The sequence below is a fragment of the Acomys minous genome (genome assembly GCF_964271855.1).
Source record: "Acomys minous genome assembly, chromosome: 10".
Classification (NCBI taxonomy): Eukaryota; Metazoa; Chordata; class Mammalia; order Rodentia; family Muridae; genus Acomys; species Acomys minous.
In genome coordinates this window covers 62,668,187-62,693,745 of record NC_140491.1, presented here as the reverse complement: position 1 = coordinate 62,693,745, position 25,559 = coordinate 62,668,187, and the positions used below count along the sequence as shown (strand labels likewise).

At 51.0% G+C, this 25,559-nt stretch overlaps 1 protein-coding gene across 1 annotated transcript in view; it reads right to left on the bottom strand.

The window, feature by feature from the left end:
* Nucleotides 1-868: 868 nt before the first annotated feature.
* The window catches only part of QSOX2 (quiescin sulfhydryl oxidase 2), a 32,697-nt gene continuing 8,006 nt past the window's right edge, over nucleotides 869-25,559 (bottom strand). Inside the window, exons 2-12 of the mRNA XM_084797354.1 lie at nucleotides 19,605-19,705; nucleotides 17,876-17,924; nucleotides 16,793-16,898; nucleotides 16,485-16,575; nucleotides 14,840-14,985; nucleotides 13,442-13,573; nucleotides 13,179-13,308; nucleotides 10,686-10,808; nucleotides 9,899-10,049; nucleotides 6,265-6,453; nucleotides 869-3,310 (exon numbers count right to left, since the gene is read on the bottom strand). Of these exons, the coding sequence (XP_084653480.1) occupies nucleotides 2,823-3,310; nucleotides 6,265-6,453; nucleotides 9,899-10,049; nucleotides 10,686-10,808; nucleotides 13,179-13,308; nucleotides 13,442-13,573; nucleotides 14,840-14,985; nucleotides 16,485-16,575; nucleotides 16,793-16,898; nucleotides 17,876-17,924; nucleotides 19,605-19,705 (1,706 nt within the window). The 3' untranslated portion in view covers nucleotides 869-2,822. The remainder of the gene's footprint in view (nucleotides 3,311-6,264; nucleotides 6,454-9,898; nucleotides 10,050-10,685; nucleotides 10,809-13,178; nucleotides 13,309-13,441; nucleotides 13,574-14,839; nucleotides 14,986-16,484; nucleotides 16,576-16,792; nucleotides 16,899-17,875; nucleotides 17,925-19,604; nucleotides 19,706-25,559) is intronic.

Below are 25,559 nucleotides of genomic sequence, written 5' to 3'. Positions count from 1 at the left end.
GGGGTGCCATGTTCGCAGTATGCGGGATTGGGAGCCTCGGGGCTGGGAGCCTGGAGCTCTGCTCACCCCCTGGTGGAGCTGACTCTGGGTCCAAAGGCCCTCTGCTGTAGGCACAGGTCATGGGCCTCCAACTGCTGCTGGTGGCCTCCAGGAACTCAATCACCTGCATCTAGTACTCTGCAGGCAGATTTTGGACCCTCCTCTCCAACCCCCAACTTCTGGAAGAGGGTCATGCGTGCAAATCCACCAGCTCCTGCAAGGCTGTGCACAGCTGTGAACAGTCCTGAGAAGACGCCCTTGGGTGCCTGCAGGGTGATCTCTACACACACTGCCCCAGGCTGGCAGAGCAGGGAGGGAAGCAGCATCTTCCCGCCCTGTCTAGTCCTGCCAGGCTCTGGCAGCCAGGATACCTCAGTGGGTTCAAAACTGGTGCGAGGGTGCACCTGCACTGATCTTTGTACTCTGTTAACAAAGGCACAGCGTCCGGCAACTCTCTGCATAGTGCATTTTCAATCTCCACTTCTGCCTTGACCTCTGGGCCGTCTTCCCAAAAGCCTCGAGTTTATTTTTACAAAAAAATTCCTAGAACTGACGGGTGTGGTGGTGCATGCTTGTAATCCCAGCACTCAGGAGGCAGGGGCTGGTGGATTTCTGCAAGTTCGAGGCTAGCCTGGTTTGCAAAGAGAGTCCAGGACAACCAAGGCTACAGAGAAAAACCCTGTCTCCAACAAAACAAAACAAGACAAAAAAAAAAACCCTGGAGCTTCAGAGTTGGGTCTGCACACTAGAAGGGAGTGAAGAGTTCAGAGCATCCCCTGAATCTAGCTTTACATCTAATTGCTCACATTTCAAGAAAAACTGTAACAACTTTAGTAAATGCCAGCTTTTTTATTCTTACAATGTGCACAATAGTTTACTTAAATACAAAATCTTCTTTAAGGTAAGAAATTTCATTGACATTCTTATGCCAATTGGCTTTTTAATAAAAAACTTTCCATTAAAAATAAATAAACATTTAAATTACTGAACTATTATACCCATTGATCCAAATACCTGTCATAATACTTGAGACTTCAGAACAGACCTTACACTTGGCCTACAGGTGGTCGCAGGGCTGAGCAGGGCCCTGGAGGTACAAGCCTGGTCACTGCAGAATGGACAGTTCAAACAGGGATGTACATGACAAGCTTATCCCCCAGAAGAGATGACCTGGGACTCTACATGGGCAGCTGAATGTAGGATCTGCCCAGAGTGGGCTTCTGCGAACACCAGCCATGCTAGGCACTATGGGGCTGTGGCAGCCTCAGGGTCACTGCTAAGGAAGTGAGTGTCCCTCAGCGGTATTTCCAGCAGCAGCTAACTGTGGGCTCAAAGCATCTCTCTTTGGAGCTGTGCTTAAATAGGCCTGATTTTCAAGCTGACAGACCAGTGGTGTCTCAATACCCTGAAAACACGACCAGCAATAAAGATGAACTAATTTATTTGTTTATTTTTTTAAGCACAGGACTCCAGGTTTCAAAGAAGAAACCTCCCTCCTGAAGTAAAGCAGGAGGTTCAAGTGCCTGGGCGCAGGCCATCTGCCCCAGCAGGGAGGGCTGGTGCTCAGAACTGATCCTCCCATGTGATGGAAGGAGGGTTAACAACAGCCCAAGGAGACAGCTGTCCATTTTCTTAAGTGGCAGCAGGGACACTGATAATACAGGGTCTTAAATGATACCCATGTGATCAACTGTCACTGGGAAGGACACAAATATAAAATATAGAATATGCAAAGTGGAATGCATATTTAAACACACACACACACACACACACACACACACACACACACACACACACACACTTGCTTTATCCAAATAAAAAGAAGCTCCTGAGCTATGAAGGGCCTCAGTAGGAATGCTTCCAGAAATGTAGACTTAGTCCGTGTTTGTTTGTTTGTTTTTTTAAGTCTTTAGGCACAAGTTTAGCATTCAGGGTTTTGGGATTTTACAAATAATGTACTTAATTTGTTAAACCATTTTTTTTGTTTGTTTGTTTTTTGTTTTTTGTTTTTTAAGTCACCCTCAAGGCCAGGAGGCCTAGTGTTCGGGGGTCATTGCATGTGCCCAGCATCCGGTGCCCCCCCCCCCCCGTGTCTCCTACAGTGTACACGAAACATGACGGGACTCTGGAGGCTTCCTGGAGGCTGTGCTCCCCCACTTACCACTGAGCTGTAGGACAGGGCTCCACCACAGAGACCAGAACTGCACCACAGCCTGACAGGGACGGCCCTATCCCCTGTCACCACCCTGCCCCTTCCAAGGCCCCCACCCTGGGTCATTGCTTAAGACACACGGAAGCTACAACACCCTGCCTGCACCCCACAAGGTGATCAGACCTCTCTGCTCAGCCTCAGAGCACCCTGAACCCCACGAAAGCACATTAGACTTCTGCAGGAGCAGCTACACAGCACGCCTGTGGCAGGTGTGTGCTGTCTGGAAAGGCCTCTGTGCCCTGGCTGCCCCCCAGGGAGGGAGGAAGGGGTGGGGAGGGAGAGCAAATGGAGAGGTGAGGCCTCACAGAAGGAGCAGCACGTGGGTGGCCGTGGCTGGACCTGCTTCCTTCCAGCCTACAAGGGCAAATGCACAGAAGTCTAACATGAAGGCTGGGAAGGTGAGGACAAGGTGCCAGCAAGGCAAAACGTCCCAGCAGAAAAAAACCCAAACATGTTCCTCCAAACACCATGCTGGGCACATTTCCAAAATCCCTGATCCCAACATTAAAGCTGCAGGTGTGCCGGTGGTTTCAAAGGCTTCCTCTGTGTCACCGTGGCTGCCCCAGGTGCTCTACACAGCTGGGTGGTAAAGTCGAACTTTCCATCGCTTGGACCGCACTCTGAAGAAGAAGTACATGATCATCAGGAACAAGGAGGAGGCCACATAGAGCACCACGCAGAGGCTCATGTCCAGACTGGAGAAGCCGACCCCGAGAAAGGGCACAGCTACCTTGGCCTCCTCAAGTGCCTGGGGCCCCTGGGGGCTCTGGAGTCTCAGGTCCAGCCTGTGGTGCAGGTTCTTGGCAAGGTCAGTTCTGGGGCCCACCATATGGGGTGGACGGAGACTGTCAGTGTCCTGGTGTCCCCAGGCCCCAGGACTGGCCTGCTGCTCTGAGTGTGTGTCCACCAGGTTGTCCCTGCTGTAGTGCTGCTTCAGGAACACAAGCACCTGGCCCTCGTTCCAGCTGTCCAGGCCTTTGATCTCCTCATGGCAGGCTGGACAGAGGTCTGGAGTGGGCCATGGAAGCTTTGGGAATTTGGGATCCTCACTCAGATGGCCTAGAAGGGAGGTGACAAGAGAACGGCAGAGAAACCTTCAGCCACAGGGTGCTAGCAGGCCTCCCCCACCCCCCACTGTCCCCCTCCCCCTCCTCCTGCAAACTCAATGCATGCCCTCTTCTCTCTGACAAGCCACCACACCATGTACAAAAGAGGGACACTGCATTCTGACCTCTACTTGGCGCTCAAGGGACTACACTCTTCTGTGAGCATCCCCCTCCTTATTTATTTATTTATTTATTTATAAGATTTATTGATTATTTATACAGTGTTCTACATGTACACCTCAGGCCAGAAGAGGGCATCAGGTTACATCATAGATAGCTATGAGCCACCATGTGGTTGCTGGGACTTGAACTGAGGACCTCTGGAAGAGCAGTCAGTGCTCTTAACCTCTGAGCCATCTCTCCAGTGCCCCCCCCACCCCCCCATTTATATGGGTCCATGAAGTTCTCACTTCTATGTCCTCTTTTTTAAATTTTTAATAATTTTATTTTGTTTTTTATTTATTTTGAGACAGACTTTCTCTGTGTAGTCCTGAGTATCCTGGAATTTGCTCTATAGACCAGGCTGCTCTCAAACTCAAGAGATCTGCCTGTCTCTGCCTCCCAATGCTGGGATTAAAGGCATGTGCCACCATTTGCTGGCCTGTGTCCTCCTTAAAGTGTACTTGAGACCTACCACCTTACAAAGTCCTTGACCATGCTGGCTGCTGGGAACACCGCCTCACCAGATACTATCTGCTCATATATTTCTCTAGACACTTTCCCTTTACCCCCAGACCCTGCACATGCAGCCCAGATGAGCCTGGTTCCTACATGGAAACAGGCCCCGTTGAGTCCTGCCATCTCCTGGGCATCGTGATGTTTGTCCATGAGAGCACACACAGGCCACCCAGCACTTGCATGTTTCCCAGCTGTGATCCAGCTTCCCACTCAGAAACATGATTCTACCAAGGTGTCTGCCTCAGGACTCCCACAGGCCCCACTTTGTACCCTGGTGACAAGGGGACGTGCCTGCCCCCAGAGGCCCCACATTTGAGGGTTAAATACCTACTCATCCTTAGAAAGGCAGCCTCTCACCATTCCCAGAACCACACACACGAGGTTCCTAGCTCCAAATCTCCCTGCTAACCCAGAATCCCCTTGGCTCCAGGCTGTGCACAGAGCTAAGTGAAGGCAAGCCCCTTTTTGTGTTATGAGGTACCAGACACAGGGTGGGGAAATAAGGCCAAGGCCAGCCAGCACTCCCTACAAGGAGTCCACTAGTGCGAGACTATGCTGAACTCTCTGAAATACATGCCAAGATGCAAAGTGCATCCTTTACATGGGCGGGAGATTCAGGTCTGACAGAGAGATGGAGACCCAACCCCTAGGTTGGTGGTGGACGGGGAGCAGGCGGGGAATCTTAGCAGCAACACCACACCAGAGCCTTACAACCCCTTCCCTGCTGTGGCCTAACGATGTGGGTACGTGCAACTAGGGACAAATGGTAGCAGGGCTCCTGGATCGGGCAGGCCCAGCTGGTGCCTTGTTCAGGCTGCCTGGAGCCAGGCGCGTGGGGTGTGGGCGGTGGGAGGCAGCGAGGGAAGGCATTAGAGAGAAATCCTGTACAAGGGCCACTACAGCAGCGCCTTGAGACAAAGCAAATCCGCCACACGAAAGGCACCGTCTGCTCTTGGTGCCAAGAGAAACCAATTTTCTTTAGTGCTTTACTTGTAATATGTTTTATAATACAGCGGATTAAACAAAAACCAAGAGTTTAGCGACATTTTCTGTTTATCTCTATTAAATTCATTTCTCAGTAGAATTACTCTTAAGCCTAATTTTAATCTCCATTGATTTTGGCATAGTAGGAATTACTTAACCCTGACAGACTACATGTGCCCTCTATTTTGTTTTTAAAACAAAATCACTTGTGATTTTTTTTTTTAGCAATCTGAGATTTGTGTGTGTGTACGTGTGTGTACATGTGCTAGTGTGTGGTGGACACTGAGGATCTTCCTCAATTACACCCTGAGGCTCTTAAATCTTCCATTGAGCCTGGAGTCTGCAGACTGGATTGGTCTAGACTGGGCAGCAAGATCCAGGCTCTGTCTCCACCTCCCTCACCTGAACTATAGCAAGAATGTGCTGAGCTGGCTGGGTTCTGTTCTGTGTTGTGTTTTAGGAGACCAGCTCAGATTCTCATGTTTGCATGGAAAGAATTTTAAGAACTGAACTAAGTCTCTAGCTCCTGAGAACAGGTTTTAAAGACAATAGAAATGTTTAGCAAAATTTCCATAGGGTTTCTTTCTTTCTTTCTTTAAATATTTATATATTTATTATATATATGCAGTGCTCTGCCTGCATGTAAACCTGCACGTCAGAAGAGGGCATTCTAGATGGTTGTGAGGCACCATATTGGTGCTGGGAATTGAATTCAGTCCTCTGGAAGAGCAGACAATGCTCTTAAGCACTGAATCATCCCTCCAGCCCCTTTTTTTCTTTCCTTCCTTCCTTCCTTCTTTCTTTCCTGTTTTTCCCCCCCCCGAGACAGGGTTTCTGTGTAGCCCTGGCTGTCCTAGACTTACTTTGTAGACTAGGCTGGGCCCAAACTCAAGAGATCGCCTACCTCTGCCTCTTGAGTGCTGGAATTACAGGTGCGCATCACTGTGCCCTGCTAGAGTTTTTCTCAGAGCTCAGAAATACTTGTGGTAAAGTTGTGGGGGTGCTGGAAGGGAGATTTGGGAAAAGAGCCCCATCAGTGTCCACAAGGGCCAGAAGCCCCAAAGCCAACGAACACAGTAGCCTGAGACACCCACAGCAAGCAGTGGCCAGAGGGAACTTGCTGTCCACACACACACTGACCAGGGCACCCTTGGTGGTCTTCAGGTGGGTTAGACCCCCCAAATGCAGGCTCAGGGTTCGGTGCCTGGTGGTGTAGGGACAGCAGAGGACATGCAGGCCACTCACCTGCCAGGCGGCTGCTCACCATGTTGTGCTTCCTCCAAAGCCAGAGGACAGCCTGGTCTGCAGTTTTCACAGAATCCATGGACTCTTTAGCCATTTCCTCAAAATGTTCACCACATTCTTTACACCCAAAGAATGTGTGAATGTATCTCCTTATGGTCTGCAACACAGCCTGGGGGTCATCTTCAAAAGCTGCAGAAGGGAGAAGGCCATCAGTGCTGCCAGCCTACAAACCACCGAGCACAGGACCCGTGAGATGGCTCAAGCCTACAGACCACTGAGCCCTGAACCCATCAGATGGCTCAAACCTACAGACCACCGGGCCCTGGACCTGTGAGATGGCTCAAACAGGAAAAGACTCAGCTAGCATCCACGTGCATGGAGTGGCAGTCCATGGGACTGTTTCCCCAGGTACTATAGTGATAGAGGCTACTCCCGCTGCATGAAGACAGTGGCAATCACACTGGGAACAAGCCATTCTGCAGGTCTTCTGAAGACTGAGTGCTAGTACCAAGAGGAACAAGCCCAAACAACTAAGACGCCTCGATCCCCATAGGCCTTAAAAGGAATGTGCTGACATTGCTCAACCGTGCTCCTGGTTGTCTCTGTCCTTGAACTCATGACTCCAAACAGCCTAACCCTAAAGAGTGTGTGCCCTTCCTACTTCCTAATGCCTCAGAGTACTTCCTGTGGAGGTGAGGCCGGGCCATCCTGCTTCAGAGTCCACAGAACCAGGTCCAAGAGCAAATGTGGCCATGTGCAATCTTCCCTGAGCAGATGGGCAGCAGCAGTTACCAACTGGCCAGCTGCCAGGGCTCTCTCTTGGAGGATGGACAGGGAGGCAGGCTGGCAAGGGCTGCACTCTTTCAGAAGGACTGAACCTCTCTAAATGGTGACATTTATTCTTTTGTTTGCTTTGATTTTTGGAAGCAGGGTCTTGCTATGTCACCCTGGCTGGTCTAGAGCTTAGGCTGGCCTTGAATTCCAGGCTATACTCTTGCTCCAGTGTCCTGAGTATCGGAACTATAGGGCCATAAAACCATCACATCTAACTGGTGATGTTTTGTTTGTTTGTTCCATTGGTTTTTTGAGATAGGGTTTCCCTGTGTAGCCCTGGCTGTCCTGGAACTTGATCTGTAGACCAGGCTGGCCTCGAATTCAGAGATACACCTGCCTCTGCCTCCTGAGTGTGGGTTTAAAGGCGTGCATCACCATTTAACTTGTGTTTTGTTTTGCTTTGTTTTGAGACAGGGTTTCTGTGTATCCTTGGCTGTCCTAGACTCAATTTATAGACCAGGCTGGCGTCAGACTCACAGAGATCTACCTGCCCCTGCCTCCCTGAGTGTTGGGATTAAAGGTGTGTGCTACTTCACCTAGCTGGTGGTGGTTTTAAAATACAACAGTCCAGCATCTAGGACCATGGTGCACAGCAAAACAGAGGCTTATAGGATAGAAACAGCAGCCCTGAAGGTATACAGCATTTTCACAAAGCAATGCATCCCATAGCAGATAAGCACCACAGAAAATGCATTTCCTACTATGGAGGGAGTCTTTCCATCCACAGCAGCCTGCAGGGGAATCCGCTTCTCAATGCATCCTGATCCAGGGGTCTGTCAACAAGAAGCTCTTGGACATGAGCTACAGTGGTACCCTTACATCTGGGAGGCAGAAATCAGTATCCCACTGCTCCTGCTGGCATTGAGTATGCCCACGGGGAGCTAGCTGGGCGATGCCTGGGTGTGAGACCCTGTTGCTGGTCCTGTGATCAGCCTGCCTGGTCTCCTCTCCCCACTAGATCTTCAAACATCTGCCTCACATCAAAGTAATCCCTCCTCTTGCCCACCAAACCCCTTCTCACTCCAGCCCTAATCTTTAAAGTGGACAAGAACCATAAACCACTCCCTAGGGGAGGGTTAGTCCATGCAGTAGGCGTGCTAGTAGACGGGGTTAAATCAGCAGCGAGAAGGCAGAACCTCAAAGACTTAATCCTGCCCTTCACTTGACCCAATTCCATTGGCAGGAGGCTACTTTCCTCAGGACTGCTTCAGACTGCTCACGAAGAGGAGAGAATGCGGCAGCTGCCTGCCTGAATAGAGTCTGTCAGGCAGACATCAAGTGTGTCGCTGGCTGTCCCAAACTGTCTCTAAGCATTCTGTCTTGAGCAAACACCAGCAGTGCTGAGGAACTAGCACAACAGGGCACATGGGCCAGCGCTCACTTCCTTCTCCACATAGGTGAGAGGTCTCCGGAACCAGCCTGCTTTGTGAGGAGCCCTGACACATCCAATCACATAGTGCAATGGCTCTGACCTGTGTCTGCACTGTTTTTCCCTGGTGTGCACGCCTCTTCTGATTTCCATGGGGATGTGATGGTAAGACCAACCAACCCTCTCTCATCCTGGACAAACCATTTTTTAAAGTGATCTGGACGCTCCTAGGATGAGTGGGGCCTACTTCCCTAGCTCTGAGTTCAGTTTGGACAAACGGGATACAGCAGAGTGATCACCTGCCAAAGCCTTCAAGGGCCTTCCTGATTTTGGTGTCACATGGTAGGAAACTGAGGCTGGTCTGCAGCAATGAGTCAATCCAAGGCCCGGCTGGATGACCAGCTACCACCAGACACCCACACAAACAACAGAAGGAGCAGAAGAATCATGTCGCTCAGCCAGACCCAAGTGCGGACCTATCCAGATGGGAGAAAAGAGGCAAAGCGGTGGGCATTTGACAACACCACACGGTTGAGAGTTGCGATGCCGCAGGAAGGCACACAATGCATGGACTCCACTGTGGCTGGTGTGAGTGTGAGTGGACAGTGTGGGCCAGATGACTGAAGCACCAGCTGAAGGATGGACACTTGCTGTGCAGCCCCAGGAGACTGAGCACATCCTGGGTCAGGACTTCAGTACAACCTGGCGCCTCACAAAGGGGAGCAGATGATGTAAGCCCGACAGCCCTCAGTCCCTACTCTGGGGTTCTGTAGCTTTTAACTCCCATGACAGGCAGCCTTTGGGACTGTCCCTGGTCCTGGTCTCTAAACTGTGACTCAGGGGTTCTTGTTCCCTTGGGAGCAGAGTGGGCCCAGTGTTGCTCTCCTGCTGGCTCCCTCTTACTAAACCAGCTGCTAAGATGTAAGCGGATCTGAGAGAAATGGACGAGGAGCCTCTAGCCAGGACCCAGCAGGCACCGAGAGCCTCAGAGGAGCAGCCAGTCGGCTTTCGAAAGCTTGGAATGTTCGGTCCCACGCTGACTTGGGTCTCATTGGCCTGAAGCCAGGTTAAGCCACACTCAGATCCCTGACCCACAGAAACTCTAAGACAGGGGAGTCGGGTGTTTAAAGCTGCTGGAACAAATGATAAAGCACATCTCACTAAAGAGGGTTCACTTGTCCTTTTTTCCTGAATAAAGCAAGGTGAGTCTATACTACAAAGATTCCTGGCTAGTCTGTCTTCTCTGCGATGTGCTGTGGCCGAGGGTGAGGCACTCCCTCCTGTCTTCCATACACAGGCAGGCTGTGCAGGTGGTGTCTGCATTGAGGTGCTCACCTCTAGGCTTACTGTGTCCCCTGCCCCGACAGCTCATCAAACTAGACAGTGAATGCAGAAGGCCACTCGTGCCAGCTCGGTTAGGCAGATGGTTACCTGTGCCAACCAGCGCTTCTGGATGGGTGGAGGCCTGAACCGTCAGAGTGTGAAACAGTTTCCAGAGGGAGCATGGGTAGCCCCTCAACTCCAATCTGCTTCCTTGACATCCCACCCACTTTATGTGGCTGGTAAGAAAGATTCCAGAAATCTGGGGGGAAAACATCCACAAAAATACAACAAGTGTTAAAATTAACACTAGCTGCCGGATGCCCCTGGCCTTGGCTGGGGAGATGGTCATACAAGGGTCTGAATTCATCAAAGCTGCTCACTGCAGGCCTATCATCTCAGCACTTAAATTACGGATAGACTTAACTGGTTAAGGCTGGAGTTTGAGGCTTAGTCTGGACTACATGAGAGACACTATCTCAACAAGCAAACAAACAATGTGAACACCACAAGCCCTGGGCACCACAGCATGTTTTTGGTAAGCTGTCCTTAAACCGAAGCCTTCGGTATAACCCACCAGCACAACTGAGGTATGAAGTGGGCACGAAGTCAGCACAGAAACAGGAACACTAACATCATGAGGCTCCTCCACACAGGGACACGGGGCCTCTCCACACAGGGACATGAGCTTTTCTACTTGGGGAGAGGGAGTTTCTCCGAGCAGGTAGACGGGGCCTGTGCTGTGGGTACCAAGTGCTAACAGCAGAGCCAGGAAGACACCACAGGTGCGTGGCTTTGCTCTTCCCTTCTGCAGACTCTGGGTCCCAGCAGGAGGACAGATACTAGGTGAAGGGAAAAGCCAGTATGCACACTCAACATGGCCAGGGCTGGGACTCACCCGCATTTTGTTGTTGACTAGGTCTAGAATGGCATTGTATGGAATCTTGTCCAGGGGGAGGTTTGCCAGCCACTCTTGCAGCGTCTCCAGCAGCTTCTTGACTGGTGGACGGCCAGGGAACAGCTAAGAGAGAAGGACCCATCCTATAAGACGTTGAGAAAAATTCCGACCACCTCCCAAGGTCTGAAAGCAGTATGGAGAGCTGTGACCCTGTGGCAAAGTCCACAAAGGCAGGATCAAAGCCCCACGCCAGCACATGCCCTTCAAGGAAATGCCTAGGACTGGGGGTACTTCAAGAACTAGGGGGATACCAGATGGTTATCTCACAATGTCAGACAGGGAGACTAATGAGTATGGGCTATTACAAGGTTATCAGGGGCTCAGAGGCCCTCCAGAAGACACTGCCTGCACACTTACCCTGTCTTTCTGCAATTCTTCCATTCCCACAGTGTCTTTTACTGTCCCTAAGCAAGCGCCCTGAGGGTATGTGGAGACAAGGACCTAACAGGCAGCGAGGGCATGCAGCCTGGTGTCGGACTCACACACAGGGGCCTGGAGAGCAAATGGCTAAGACAACCCTGGTGGTTTTCTCCCTCTCCCCTCGGTTTTTTGAGACACGGTTTCTCTGTGTGGCCCTGGCTGTCCTGGAACTCCCTCTGTAGACCAGCCTGGCCTTGAACTCAGAAATCCACCTGCCTCAGCCTCCCGAGTGCTGGGATTAAAGGTGTGCGCCACCACCACCACCTGCCGTGTATTGTTCTCTCATTACATGTTCAAAAATAAAGTCAGCTTTAGCTATATTTTTATGCACTGCTTACAAAGTACCACCGTCAGTTAGTTAATCAGCATTAAATTTGTTCTTAGATGCTTAAGTAAATTTTACAACAGTAACTTTTGGTCATGATTTTAGGAACTGTTACTGTCATATGGCGCATACACATGAGCTAACTGAGACCGAAAGGGCAATATGCAGAGCGGCAGAGCCATCGAGATGAGGTCAGCCCTGTAAGCCATCAACTATGTGCCTGGAGTGAGTCTGCTGGCTGGCTGTCACTCCAGGGAGCAGTGTCTAGTGAGACAGACAGTTAGCTTAGCTGAACACATTTGGGTTTTGAGACAGGGTCTGTCCACATAGCTCTGGTTGACCTGGGACTCAGTGTGTAGAGCAGACTGTTCTTAAACTCACACAGATCCACCTGTCTCTGCCAACTAAGGGCTGGGATCAAAGGCGTGCACCAGCACTCCTGATGGACATACTCCTAAGAACAGCCACCCAGCGTTATCTCAACTCTGAGCACACAGTGGGCCAAAAACCTATCTAGCACTTTTCACTGAAACATCTGGATTCCTTGAAACATAAATTCTATTTCCTTTGTTTTTCTGAAGTTACACTGTAAATGTTAATGTTTACAATCCAACTAGCTAGACAAACGTGGTCCTATCAAGGGACCTTCCATCTAGTCAGGGAAGGCCTGCAAGTACCCTGCTCCATCCACACACAGTTCAAAGTGACGTGAGTCTGGCACCACACACTTGTGGCAATAGTGCTGGTGCGGCATCCGAAAGGCCCAAAAGCAGCAGGAATGAACGTTGCCAAACCAGACAGGATTGTTGCAACCAATAGGAAGGAGGGCTAAGGCTCATTCCCAAAGGGCAGGGCAATGCCCGCTCCCAAGCTCTGGGCACTGAAGCTGCATCCTTGGCAGGAAGCTAAGCCTGACACTTCGCGTTCTCACGTTAGCTACAGAACATGAGCCTGTAGCACACATCACCAAGATGGAGGTGGTCCTGGCCCACAGAGAAGGTCTGAGAAGGTCAAGCATACTGTCCCATCCTCTCCCCGGACATCTGCCTGTCCCTTCCCACCCTGCCAAGCATAAGTCCTGCTCTTCAGGGGCCAGGTATCTGAAGCTGCCAGCTCAGGGCTTCCCTTCCAAGCCCTTGCAGCCCACCTACCAGAGTCAGAACGTCCATGGAGCACACATCTGCCTCACCTGCCGGCCTTCCTGCCTTAGCTTTGTTAGGCATCCCTTCATTTACCCCTTAGCCTGGCTCAGCGTTTACGCATTTATCCCTTATGTGGCTTCTGGGATACTATGGCTCTGCTGGCCAACGCTTTTCCATCTGACTCTGACATGCCAGGGCCTAGGCTGTGTTGTATCATGACTTTCCCCTTCTCTGGAGACCTGGCTCTCCTAGGACCCCATCCTGAAGCTCCCTAGGAGCAGGTCCCCACCTCAGGTGTTTATACAGCCTCATCTACTGGCTCCCTCTGCCTGCTGAACGGCCCCAAGCTAAGCCGGGAGTCAGAGCTCAATGCTCCTGCTCTCCATCTCTTTTGCCTCTACCTTACAGGCAAATACTACTCAATACCAGCAAAAGCTAGTAAATACCAGGGGGTCTAGGCTGGCCAGTCACCACATCAGCAGACAGATGACCTGAGCCTATACTAAATGGGGCCTGATACCACAGTCTGAGCAGAACTACCCGCACCTTAGCAATGAGAGTTACGAAGTCCTTGAACGTCTTTAACTGAGCTCCAGCCAGGGACCTGTGGGCAGCCAGCTCCACTCTCAGCAGGTAGTGAAGTCCTGACTCGAGGTCTGCGCTGTACAGCTTGGCCCTGAGAGGAGCAGTGGAGAGTTAGGAAGGATGCTTCCTGCCTTCCCGCCCCTCCGCCCCCAGGTGGGAGGTAGACTGAGGCAGCTGCCCCAGAGGGTAGTCTCCCTGCTGCACCCCATCCCATTCACACTCGCCTGTCAAATTCTCTCCAAATCACCACCTTTTCTTCTTCCTTGTTGGACTTTTCAGGCAAGGAAAGTGACTTTTTCCTCACATCTGGTAAGGATTTTAAATAAGATGAGAAAAATGATCGTAGAGGCTTTGCACTGTGAAAGGAAGGGGGAGAGATGCTTTTATGGCTGTCCAGTCACGCAGCCTCTCCATGCTATAGCTTGCAAGAGAGGTGGTCACCCATTCCCCTGTGCATATACTGATCCCCTCAGCTGGGCCATCTGAGAAGACAAGACAGAGAGCCACTGACTTATAGCTGCAGTGAGTACCACGGCTCATCCACACTTGCTGGGACCTAAGATGTTTGTGAAGCTCTTTGAGCGTTTACCAAAATCACTTTTATCCCGGCTATGATTCCACTGTACCAGAGGGCCTCATGACATGCTTGCTCTGCCAGCTGAGCCTTATCTGGAGGCCAGGCGTGGGGCTGGCCCCTCTCAAGCTCTCTGATGCTCAAGAGCCATCAGTGTACCCAGAGCTCAGTGTCATTTCCACAGAGAACACAGCAGTGTTACTGTAAAGTATTAACATGGCATTGTGTGAGAGACTACATGTGTGACACTTTTGTGCTACATGTACATACATACACATGTCTTCAGAACCCAATGGCAGTTACTTGGGTAACTGTTAGGGCAGCCTCCTAGATGTTCAGGGACCATCCTAAAAAGCTCCATGACCGTAGGCACCCTGGATTTCTATTTTTTCTCTTCCTTTTTGAGAGAGGGTCTCATGTAGCCCCTGTGTAGGCAAGGATGACCTTGAACTTGTGATCCTCTTGCCTCACCTTCCAAATGCTGGGATTACAGCTATGAGCCACCATGCCTGGTTCCGCAGTCACGGGATCAAGCCCAGGCTGCTGCATGCTAACCATGCTCTTCGCCAGCTGACCTTCACACAGCTAAAGAGCTATGCAGTGGAGCTGAGACTCTGGAAAGCTCTCCTGCAGCCTAGAACTTCTGTTAACTTTCACGCCTATTTTGCTTTGTAAAGCTATATTCAAGGTCACTTTACTGGCTGGTTGCCTGGTGCCCACCCCAACCTCCCACTCTAGACAGAGCTGTCCACAACAGACACAACCAAAAGCCCAGACCTGGCACAGGGAGGGTCAATGGGTACCTGCTGCATTTGGGGTTTGCTCAGAAACTCACGGAAACAACCAGAGGCAACAACCACCCCAGATCCTAGAGCCTGGAACATGGTCACAGCAGTCAGGGAAGACGGCCAGACACATGGCTTCCTTGCATCTTGGGCAGCAGAGTCTGGCACATGGACTCAACCTTTTATCCGGCATGGCAATGAAGCGTGAGTCTCCACAGACCTTACCGAATGCCCATCTACTCATTAGACAAACTAGCACTTACACGTTAATCAGTCCACGAGAGCCATTTGGGTAGATCAAGTAGCAGGAAGGAACTGAAGAGATGCCAAGTGTCCCCAGAAATGCTTTGTCCCCATCCAGAGCTCGGCTCACCATGATGTTGTCATATGGAATCAAATCTAAGATCACCTGCAGAACAAGAAGTCATGTTAGTGTCATGCTTTCCTTGGCAAACATCCCAGAGTGTGTAGCCCCACCATTCCACAGGCCACCCTTCACCCACGAGGAGCTGCACTGTTCAGATAACAGCCCTGTCCATCTGCACCACACAACATGGAAAACGTTGTTCCACTTGCAAACAGCAAGTGGTGTGACATGCAGTGCTGTACCAATTACACAAGACTGAGGCATCCATCCCTCCGCAACCAAAAGCAGCCTGTGCACTGTAACTTTCACTGCATTTTAAGCAGTTTACTAAGTCACATGTCCATTCTCAATAAGCAATTTTCCAGAATAAGCAAACATAACAATTGTTGTTCCTGCGTTTTTATCTTGTTTCCTTGCTGTTATGTTTTTGAGATACTTTGTAGCTTTGATGGCTTGGAATTATAAGATCCAGGCTGATTTTAGACTCACAGAGATCTGCCTAGCTCTGCCACTTGAGTGCTAGGTTTAAAGGTGTGTGCTACCACACCTGGCCACAATGATTCTTCTTGATACTGACCCTTAGGGTACCGTTGGTCACAGGTCCTACCCAGAGGACCAGGCCTTACTGATTCCAAAGGTACTGACACGCTGGCACTACGGGGAAAGGGTGCTCAGCAAGAAGATGCGTCTTCAGCCATCCTCTCAGGGAGGAAGCCCTGTTTTTGGCTTGTAAGTGCCTGTGTGTGTGTGTGTGTGTGTGTGTGTGTGTGTGTGTGTGTGTGTGTGTATGTGTGTAGGGCAAGGGGCACAGCCTGGAAGAGCTGGCATGTAGTGGCTGAAGGCAATATGAATAGGAGTTGGGCAGGAAGGAGTTCTGGGCTCTGCTGTTCCTTAGTCCTTTGACTAGAAATCCTGCCAAGCATGAAACAAAGAATAAAATACACCACCAAACTTGGAGGGAGGGCAGTGAGGCCCCAGAGGGCAGCCAGGCACATATGACTGTACACTGCTGCCTGTAGCCTGCCTTACACCCTCCAGGGCCTACAAGGGCAGTGCTGTCTCCTCCTTCCTGAACTGCCCAGGTAGCGTGGAGAACAGCATCCCAGTGGCAGGAAGGAGGAGCCCTGAGGTCAGTGCTGAGTCTCTGTGGGCTAGGAGGCCTCCTTCTTGTCTTCAAGGGACCCTGGCATTAGCAACTAGGTCTCTGGTCCCCTGGCTTGATACTTGGCCGAAGTTGAATGTTTCCGACCCACGCCTATGACACCAGCATCTCACGGATGAAGGAAGGTCTACAGATTCCTGGATGTGATAGCAAACACACAGGGGATCTGTAACAATGGGTAAGAATGGCCTTGATGGAACACACAGCTCTGGCAAGTCCCCTCGCTCCAGTTTTCTGTTGTTATTGTTTGTTTGCTATATAGACTAGTTACTTAGGATCTCTGTAACTAGTGACAGTTCAAGGCTCACTGGTTGCTGCTGTCAATGCACTAACCACAGTCCACCCCAGCTATAGCCTCAGAGCACATGAGACACTGTACCTCTCGTCCAACATAAGAACCATTGCTTTCAAACACAATAGCGTGGTATTGGGCACTGTGTCTGTCCATGAGGGAAAGGATGTCACTGGGCCTGTCAGGAGAAAGCAAAAACCTTCAGTGCTGTCCATGATAGCAAGCTGTCACAGCATGCCAGAACCTCAGTCACTACACACACTGAGATTTTAAAAATCATGCCCAGTCTGCACCATGCAACTTGGCGAGAGGGAAGAACTGGGCTTCCTGCTTGCTGAGTGCTCCCACCATGATGCTCTGGGCCCCAGAGAGCACCTTTCGATGGAAATACTCACTGAACAGGGTCCAGGGGCGGGCACGCAGGAGGCCGGGTGCCCTCCGTGTGGTTCTGGAGGAAGTCGATCATCGTCTGCCTGACTGTCCGCAGCTCCCTGTCAGTTCCTACAAAAGCAGATCTGGGTCATGGCTGTGGCTGCAGGTGACTGCACCTAAGCAGCCGCTCCAAGGCCAGAGCCCAAGGCCAGTGAGGGCAGCAGCAGCAGCAGCAGCACTCACAGCACCCTAGGTGCACTGCTGCTCACTGACAGGTGAAAGCATAGTCAGCAACAGACAAATACAGTAGGAACCACACAGCTGGCAGCAAGTGACAGCAGCTACAGGACACAAGGCAAAGTGACCAGGCTCCCGCCTAAAAACCTGTGAGCCATGCACTTGCCATGTGTCACTCCACTAAAGACTTTTCAATAAAAGTTTGTTACCACATGAGGATGTGAAAGAGAGCTGCAGGCAAGGGGGGAGGGGCAGGAGGTGCAGAGTGAGAGTGGTAAGACTGAGGGATACACATGTACGAAGTAGGCAAAGGACAAGCTTAATAAAACTTATAATAAAAAATCCACTACCACACTTCCACAAAAGGGCAATGCACAAAATAAAGAATTTTCTGTGGCTGGAGAGATGGCTCAGCATCCACTGCTCTTCCAGTTCCCAGCACCTACGCCAGGTGGCGCACAGCCTCCTGTAACTCCAGTTCCAGGGCACCTGACACCCTTGGCCTCTAAGGAGGGACAGACAAAGGGGGGGGTGCACACAGGCACGTGCACACACACATTTTTGTTTGTTTGTTTTGAGACAGGGTTTCTCTGTGTAGCCTTGGCTGTCCTGGACTCCTTCTGTAGACCAGGCTGGCCTTGAACTCACAGTGATCCACCTGCCTCTGCCTCCCAAGTGCTGGGATTACAGGCGTGCGCCACTCCACCCGGCTGAGGTTTGGATTTTTAAACAGACTGTCAGGCAGCACTGGTGCAAGCATGCTGACTGATGAGGAGGCCCATGGGCTCCATCTGCTGAGGCCACCCCCACTTCACCAGGCTGAGCGAGTCAGTCTAAGGGATTAGAATAGAATGCTGTGTGTTTCTTACCTTTAAAATTTTCTCCAGTTGTAAACTCCTTTGTAAATGCTTTAAAATACTAAAGGAAAAACAGACAACACATAAGAAACAGCTCGGGGCGTTGTGCACATGTTTAATACTTAAACAAGATGGCCACTGACTGTTCTCATCCAGAAGCTCTCGTGAAGTCCCTCCCAAGGTTACCCTGACTGGACAAGACATGTTCCGTGCCTCCGTGGACACCAGCACTCCTGCACATGTGTGAACCACTGTGCTAGGCCACAGCTGGGCTCCACTGTGCCACTTCTAAGCCAACAGGACCAGAAGTAAGACAACGGACTAGGGTGGGGTCCTCACAAAGGTGCTGTCCCCTGAAGAGCTATGTGACAACACAGGCTCCAGGGAAGAGGAGCTATCTGAGCCTCTGTGAAAACGAAGGCTCCTGCCCAGAGCGGCCCCATCAGAAGCACGTTGATGACAGTACTGATGACACAAGCCAAAAGGAGGCCAGTGCTGAGACACACAGAGGACGCCCAAGATGGAGTCTGGGAAGCAGAAGCAGTCAAGACGGAAGTGGACAGACATCTTCACAGTCCCGCAAAAATGAAAACACAGATGTGCTTTCACACAGGGAGCAGACACTTTGCCCTACACCATGGACAGGTGTGTTATGTGTGGAAGGGGCTGGCCCCACTGGGTCCTCTGGCCTTTTATCCAGACTCAGCCAGGGAGACCTTCAGAGCAATGTTGGTCCATGTAATAAAAGCCAGGAGACATCCTAATACTTGGCAGAGAGGGTTACCGCATACAATGAGGGACCACTGCACAGCCAAACCCAGTGAATCATGGGCAAGTCTTGGCAAAGTCACATGAAGAAGGCCCAGAATTTACACACAGCGCTGTTCACTGGAGGGTACGAAGTTAACAGCATGTTAAATCAGGAATGTATGTCACACTATCAGCCCCATGGCCCAAAAGCGAGAGCACAAGCAACAAGAGCCTGTGAGGTTCCTGGGGCTGTCGCCACACTGAGCATGACAGTAGCAAAGCCCAGCCACTGGGTGTGTGTGGAGACACAGGGGACACCTGTGCTGGGTCCTGCCTCTGACAGTGCACAGTATTAACAGAACAGAGGTGCAGAACTCTTCAGAACTTAGCTCCAAGTTGCACACACCTTTAATCCCAGCACTTGGGAGGCAGAGGAAGGTGGGTCTCTGGGTTTGAGGCCAGCCTGGTCTACAGAGAGAGTTCCAGAAGAAGAGGGAGAAGAGGAGGAGGAGGAAAAAAATCTCCAAAGGTGCTGCTACACAGTTTTGGAGCCCTTAAAATGCAAGCATGTGGCTACACATTCAGTCACAGGTAGTACCTCTGCCCCCTAGCGGAAGAAACATGTACAAGTTAGTCAGCAGGGCCAACTGCAGTCCAGGCAGCAGGGTGCTGGGGAGCCACTTCCAACACTGCTGGTGCCTTCTGCCAGTTTAAAAAAAAAAAAAAGGCTCAGCAGCATGATTTCTCACAAAGATATGCACCCAAAAAGTTTCCGTGTGAGCTGGGGCTGCATACTGCACCTGGCTCTAATCAGAGGCTGTGACTCAACATAAGGAACAAATGGGCAATGAGCTGGGGATCAAATCCCAAGGTTTTCAGACTCCAAGCCAGAAATGCTAACCTAGGAGTGACTGGTACGTGGATCCTGCCTAAAAGCCCCCTGTGGAAGAGGCAGGCCTGGAGCAGGGGGTTAAGGTTGCTGGGGGCTCACCCTGAAGGTGGGGTAGAAGTGGATGTCATATGTGCGGCACACCTCCTGGTTCTTTTCTTCTGCACAGTCCAGAGCGGCAACACGGATGGCAGCAGCCCAGTCTACAAGGCAAAAACGGGACCCTGAGCAGGGTTGCCAGCAGCACCCCATTCCTCCCGAGGCAGCGCCTGCATGAGCCCCAGCGACACCACTGCCCCTCACAAGCTCCGTGATGAGCTGGGAAAACACAGTAACATTTCAACCAAAGCTAGAGGTTCATTGTTCACTGAGAACATAGATTTTTGCTGAATTTCCAGATCACTCAGCAGCTTGCCGTGCAGCAGTCTGTTAAAAGGATGCTGCTGGGTAGGCACGCAGGAACCTGCAGCACGGTCTGCAGCTGGTAGTGGTACACTACGAGAGTCACCAAGTAGAGCATGCAGTCATCAGGTGACCTGCTGGGCCCAGCAGTGTGCACCCACTGTCAGGTCAGCCAGTGTCTGCACTGCAGCTGGCTACCCCAGCCTCACCCGCTGCCTGAGGTGTGTACCCACTGTCAGCCAGTGTCTGCACTGCAGCTGGCTACCCCAGCCTCACCCGCTGCTGAGGTGTGCACCCACTGTCAGGTCAGCCAGGGTCTGCACTGTGAGCAAGGCCACCCCAGCCTCACCCGCTGCTGAGGGATGTGCTTGTAACTGTTGCAGAAAAGGAACAGTTTTAGATTCCCCCTTCTTAATGTCAAGGTTTTATTGAGAGTTTGCAACAAAAGCAACATGCACCAGAAAAGGTGTAACAACTCCTTACCTTACCTGCCTTGCCTCACTGTCAGCAACTATCAGCTCTTGTAAATGATTTACCCAACATCTACTCAGTTCTAGAACTCAGGAAGCAAACCTCGGTCATAAATCTCCCTGTCTATTTCAGTCCAACATACTGCTACGGCCACAGCAAATGACACATGTTCTTAATGCCATTAGGCACCCAGCTGGAACGTCTCCTCCCATCCTGCCCACAACTAACACTTCCCTGGGAGCTCCTGGAAAAGTGGCATACGTAGAGAGTTTTATCAGGACCTTTTGCTGGAATTACTCTTAAGAAGTGAAAAATAAGCCAGGTGCGCTTTTAACCCCAGCACCCGAAGGCAGGGGCAGGCAGAGCTCTTGAGACCAGCCTGCTACAGAGGGAGTTCCAGGATAGCAGGGCTACAGAGAAACCCTGGGGGAGGGGAAGGAGAAGGGAGGTGAAGTGTACTTCTGCAAGGATATGAGCGGGGACTCGGCACCTCCCTCATCATTATAATAAATACACATTAGATCAGGGCTGCAGTCTCTTTTCTCACCTCTCAACCCCGGAAGGGACGCTTTGCAAGGAAGCTGCCTGCTGGTAATACAGGGAGAAGTGGCTGGCTCTCTCCTGCCTTGTCCTTTGGCCACCAGCATCAAGTGTCCCCTTTGGGTAACTGCAGGGGTCCTTCTAAGAGATGTGGATGGACCCTTTCTCCAGGGTGTTAAAATTACACTATTATTCACACTTCAGCACCTGGCCCTGCAGGGTCTGGGCCAGGCCCAGGCCCAACAAGTGCTGGGCTTGCCTGGTGGCCAGCAGCACAGCATAGCTCACAGGTACAGCTAGGGCAGAGGGACAGGTAACAAGAGGATGGGCATGAGAGACTGACTTTGCATACCCTCTGTCTGGAAGTCCCTCGGCTTCTGGGCAGAAACGGGCTCAGGCAGTGGGTCACGGTGAGCAGCATGCTCTGCATAGCAAGTGTTACTGTTTTTGCCAGCAACCTAACTAAAAGTCACATGTGACCATCCCTCTGAGGACAAGTGATGCTCGAAAACTTCTGAGGTGTTTAGCCGTGGGGACTGGTCTGGATGTGAGGGGCAATGTCAGAGGACATTACGAACACCAGGTGCCAGAGTTCAGTGACTGCCTCCTGTGTGACCACCCAGCGTCCTATGTACTACCCTCCTCGTAACACACACCTTTCCCCTCTCTTATTACAGTGACCAACTAGTGTTGGCTACACAGAACCAGCTTTGTCCCAAGGTCACTTTAAAGCACAGAAAGGCTCCTCTGAATCACAGCCATAGCTCCTGGGTCTCGGGGCAGATAGCACAGAAGGCGCTTCAAGGGCAGATTCAGTCCTGCATCTGGCACAGCACCTCATCCTACCACGCTGCCCTGACTCACAGACTCCACCAACTCACTCTGCTCACTGGTGTTTCCGCCCACACTTTGCTTCCACATTCTAGAAAAGCACCCTCTGCCTGAAAAAGGAGTAACAGTGAAAATCTCCAAGAATAAAACGCAGGAACCAGCCTCCCAGCTACCTAAAATACCAGAACTGGGACGGGCGCACCTAGGTTTGGCCGGTGGGTCTGGTCCTGGTTTGTTTTTCAGATCTTTCTTAAGCATGAATACACAGGAGAATTGAGTGTGGGGCGAGGGGCCTGCGCGGCAGGGCACATCCTGGGCCGATGCTGCTGCTGTGCAGCTGCTTGCTGGTGCTAGGCGCTAGCTTCATTCATGCTCCTCAGATTCTGCATTCCAGAACCTTCAACAGAAAGCCACTCCAATACAAGACACAGGAAAAGAGGGTTCCCCAGGAACCCTGCAGGAGACAGAGCTCAGCAAGACAAACCAGAGCCAGTCTTGTAGTTTGCTTATTTGTTTTATATGTTTTTTATCTGTGATAGACTCTGGCTATGTACCCTAGGCTGGTCTTGAACTTGCAATGCTCCTGCCTCAGCCTCCTGAGTGCCAAGATCATAGACTGGCTGGCTATGTCTCTTAAGAACTCCCTGAATCCAGCCCAGCAGTAGACTGAACACATGAGCCCTCCTAAAACGGCTTGGCATCTGGAAGACTAATGGCACTAAGAGCCTAGTCCATGGTCACTGAAAATTGAACCCTGGATCTCCATCAGAGCAAGGCCTCAACACTGACCCCCAGATTTCACCCCACCCATGACAGGGCACTCTCCGCAGATACAAACACAGCAACCTCCTGGCATTGCAGTCACTCAGCACGTGACACTACAAACGGTCTTTAATCCACAGTGTCCTGTGAACATACACGGGGACACTGAACTCTAAGTACCCATTGATGAGGAAGGAAGAGGGAAGCCCAGAATCAACTCTCCTGACAATGATACCAGGGCAGAGACAATGAAGGATGGGGTGTGGGGAAGCTGATGTTTCTGAGTGCTAATTTACCACTGTGAGCTTGGGGAAGTCAGCAAGGTGCAGACAGTGAGTCACCGTACTCAGGTGGAAGGAGACTCTTAGCTCAGCTGTGCTCCTGAGAACGAGTTAGCACAACCCCAGGCAGCCGGCAGCAGCCCACAAAAGGCCTCAACAGATTCCTGGCTTCAAATCACAATCTGCATAGGCCCCCAAGGTTACACAGCACTCTTTCAGACCTATCATCCCAGGCCTGGGCCTCCTGCCCAGACCCCGACTCTGTTCCCTTGTCTGGGTTGTTTCCCATCTCCCTCAGGTCCCTGAAGGGATGCATTTAAAATCCAGGTGTATGAAGGTGAAGACGAGGACCAGAGCACAGCAGTCATCAGCCAGTGGGAGCTGCGGCTGCCCCGGGGATGACAGCATGGCCGGCCTGGGTAAGCAAGGCTGAGACCTCTCTAGGGCTAGAGATGGGTCTTCTTACCACGTGAGCAACTATACAACTTCCTAATAACAGCTTTCTTTAAAAAAAAAACAAACTAACAATGCCTTCTGACCTCAAGAGATTCAGAGGAGCAGGCCTCATGTGTGCATACTCCATCTGACGCCATGTATGTGCATCACAGGCGAGGGCTGGGATAAGTCCTGTCCATGTTGTCAGGCAGTGGGACCGACTCACCATGGTGCCCACTTCTGGCCTGGCCTGCCCTGAGCCCTGTCTCTGTGGTAACTACAGGTGGCTTGTCCTAGCATCTCTTCTGAAATGCCTCATCCTCCCCCTCAGCTCCAAGTGTCTCATATAGGTAGTGTGGAGATACCTAGGTTCTCCCCGCTTCAGCCTCACAGCAACCATTTCACAGGTGGACCCTGCCCTCTGACCGCATATGGGGCAACTGCTGGCTTGAAAAGGAGAAGGCCTCGGTTGCCCACACTGACCCAGCACTGTGGCACTGAGCAGCAATGAGCATGTGGGGTGTAGGGGGCTCACCCTTTTCAGACATATTTGATCATCATCATTTCCCACAAGTCTATCCTGTTCCATCAAAGTATAATTTACAAAGAAGTCGGGGCTGGAGAGATGGCTTAGAGGTTAAGAGCACTGGCTGCTCTTCCAGAGGTCCTGAGTTCAATTCCCAGCAACCACATGGTGGTTCACAACCATCTATAATATGATTTGATGCCCTCTTCTAGTCTGCAGGTGTACATGTAGGCAGAGCACTGTATACATAATAAATAAAGATCTTTTTAAAAAAAAGTAGTAAAAGCAGGCTGGGCATGGTGGCACACACCTTTAATCCCAGCACTCGGGAGGCAGAGGCATAGAGAGGCAGAGGCAGAGGCAGGCAGATCTCAGAGTTAGAGGCCAGCCTGGTCTACAAAGCAAGTCCAGGACAGCCAAGGCTCCACAGAGAAACCTTGTCCCCCACCCCACTCCCAAAAAGAAGACGGAGGAGGAGGAGGAGTGGCGGTATATGCCTGTAATACTATCATCATTCAGGATGCAGAGGCAGGCAAATCCCCAGGTTCGAGGCTAGCCTGGTCTACAGAGTTCCAGCACAGCCAGGGATACAGAGAGAAACCTTGTCTCAAAAAAACAAAAAAAGCAGCCAGGCATGGTGGCAGACACCTTTAATCACAGCACTAGGGAGGTAGAGGCAGGCAAATCTCTGTCAATTTGAGGCCAGCCTGGTCTACAAAGTGAGTCTAGGACAGCAAAGGGTACAGAGAAATCCTGTCTCAAAAAACCAAAACACAGGGCTGGAGAGATGGCTCAGCCATTAAAGGCTAGGCTCACAACCAAAGAGCAGAAGAACATCATGACTGGTGGATCTGGAGGGGGGGGCAGGGCAGGGGTCTGCTCAAACTATTGCACCAACCAAGGACAATACATGCAGTTAAACATTGAACCCCTACTCAGATCTAGCCAATGGACAGGACATTCTCCACAGTTGTGCGGAGAGTGGGGACTGACTTGGACATGAACTCTGGTGCCCCATTATTTGACCACCTCCCCTTGGTGGGGAGGCCTGGTGGCACTCAGTGAAAGAATAAGCTACCAAGATGAGCCTTGATAGCCTATGACCATATAGTTGGGGAGGAGGTCTCCCTGGGTCATAGACCTAGGCAAAGGGAATAGGGTGAAAGCGGGAGGGAGGGAGGAATGGGTAGATACAAGTGAGGGGAAAACAATTGAGATGTAATCTGAATAAATTAATTAAATAATAAAAAAGAAAAAACAAAAAACAAAGAATGTAATTTCCCCAGCAGAAAAAAAAGAAAAAAAGAAAAAGAAAATACCTCCCAAAACCAACCAACCAAACAAACAAACCCAAACCAACAACCAAAACAAAAAAAGCAGATTCTTGGGCTGGAGAGATGGCTCAGTGGTTAAGAGCGCCACCTGTTCTTCCAAAGGTCCTGAGTTCAATTCCCAGCAACCACATGGTGGTTCACAACCATCTGTAACGTAACATGATGTGATGCCCTCTTCTGGCCTGCGGGTGTGCATGCAGGCAGAACACTGTATACATAAATAAATAAATTAATTTAAAAAAAAAAAAGCAGATTCTCATCACTGAGAGACACATGTCACCATGCCAACAGTGTTCTTCAGCAGATGACTGAAGATGCTGGAAAGATGGTGAGGTGGCAGAGGAACACTGGAGGATCAGACCACAAGTCCTCCAGGGACAGGGTGTGGCTAGGACATAGCTCTCTTGGTGCCACCCTTAGCCAAGGCTAGTGAGCAATGAACAGCAGCTACCACGACATTGACCTGGTGACTGGT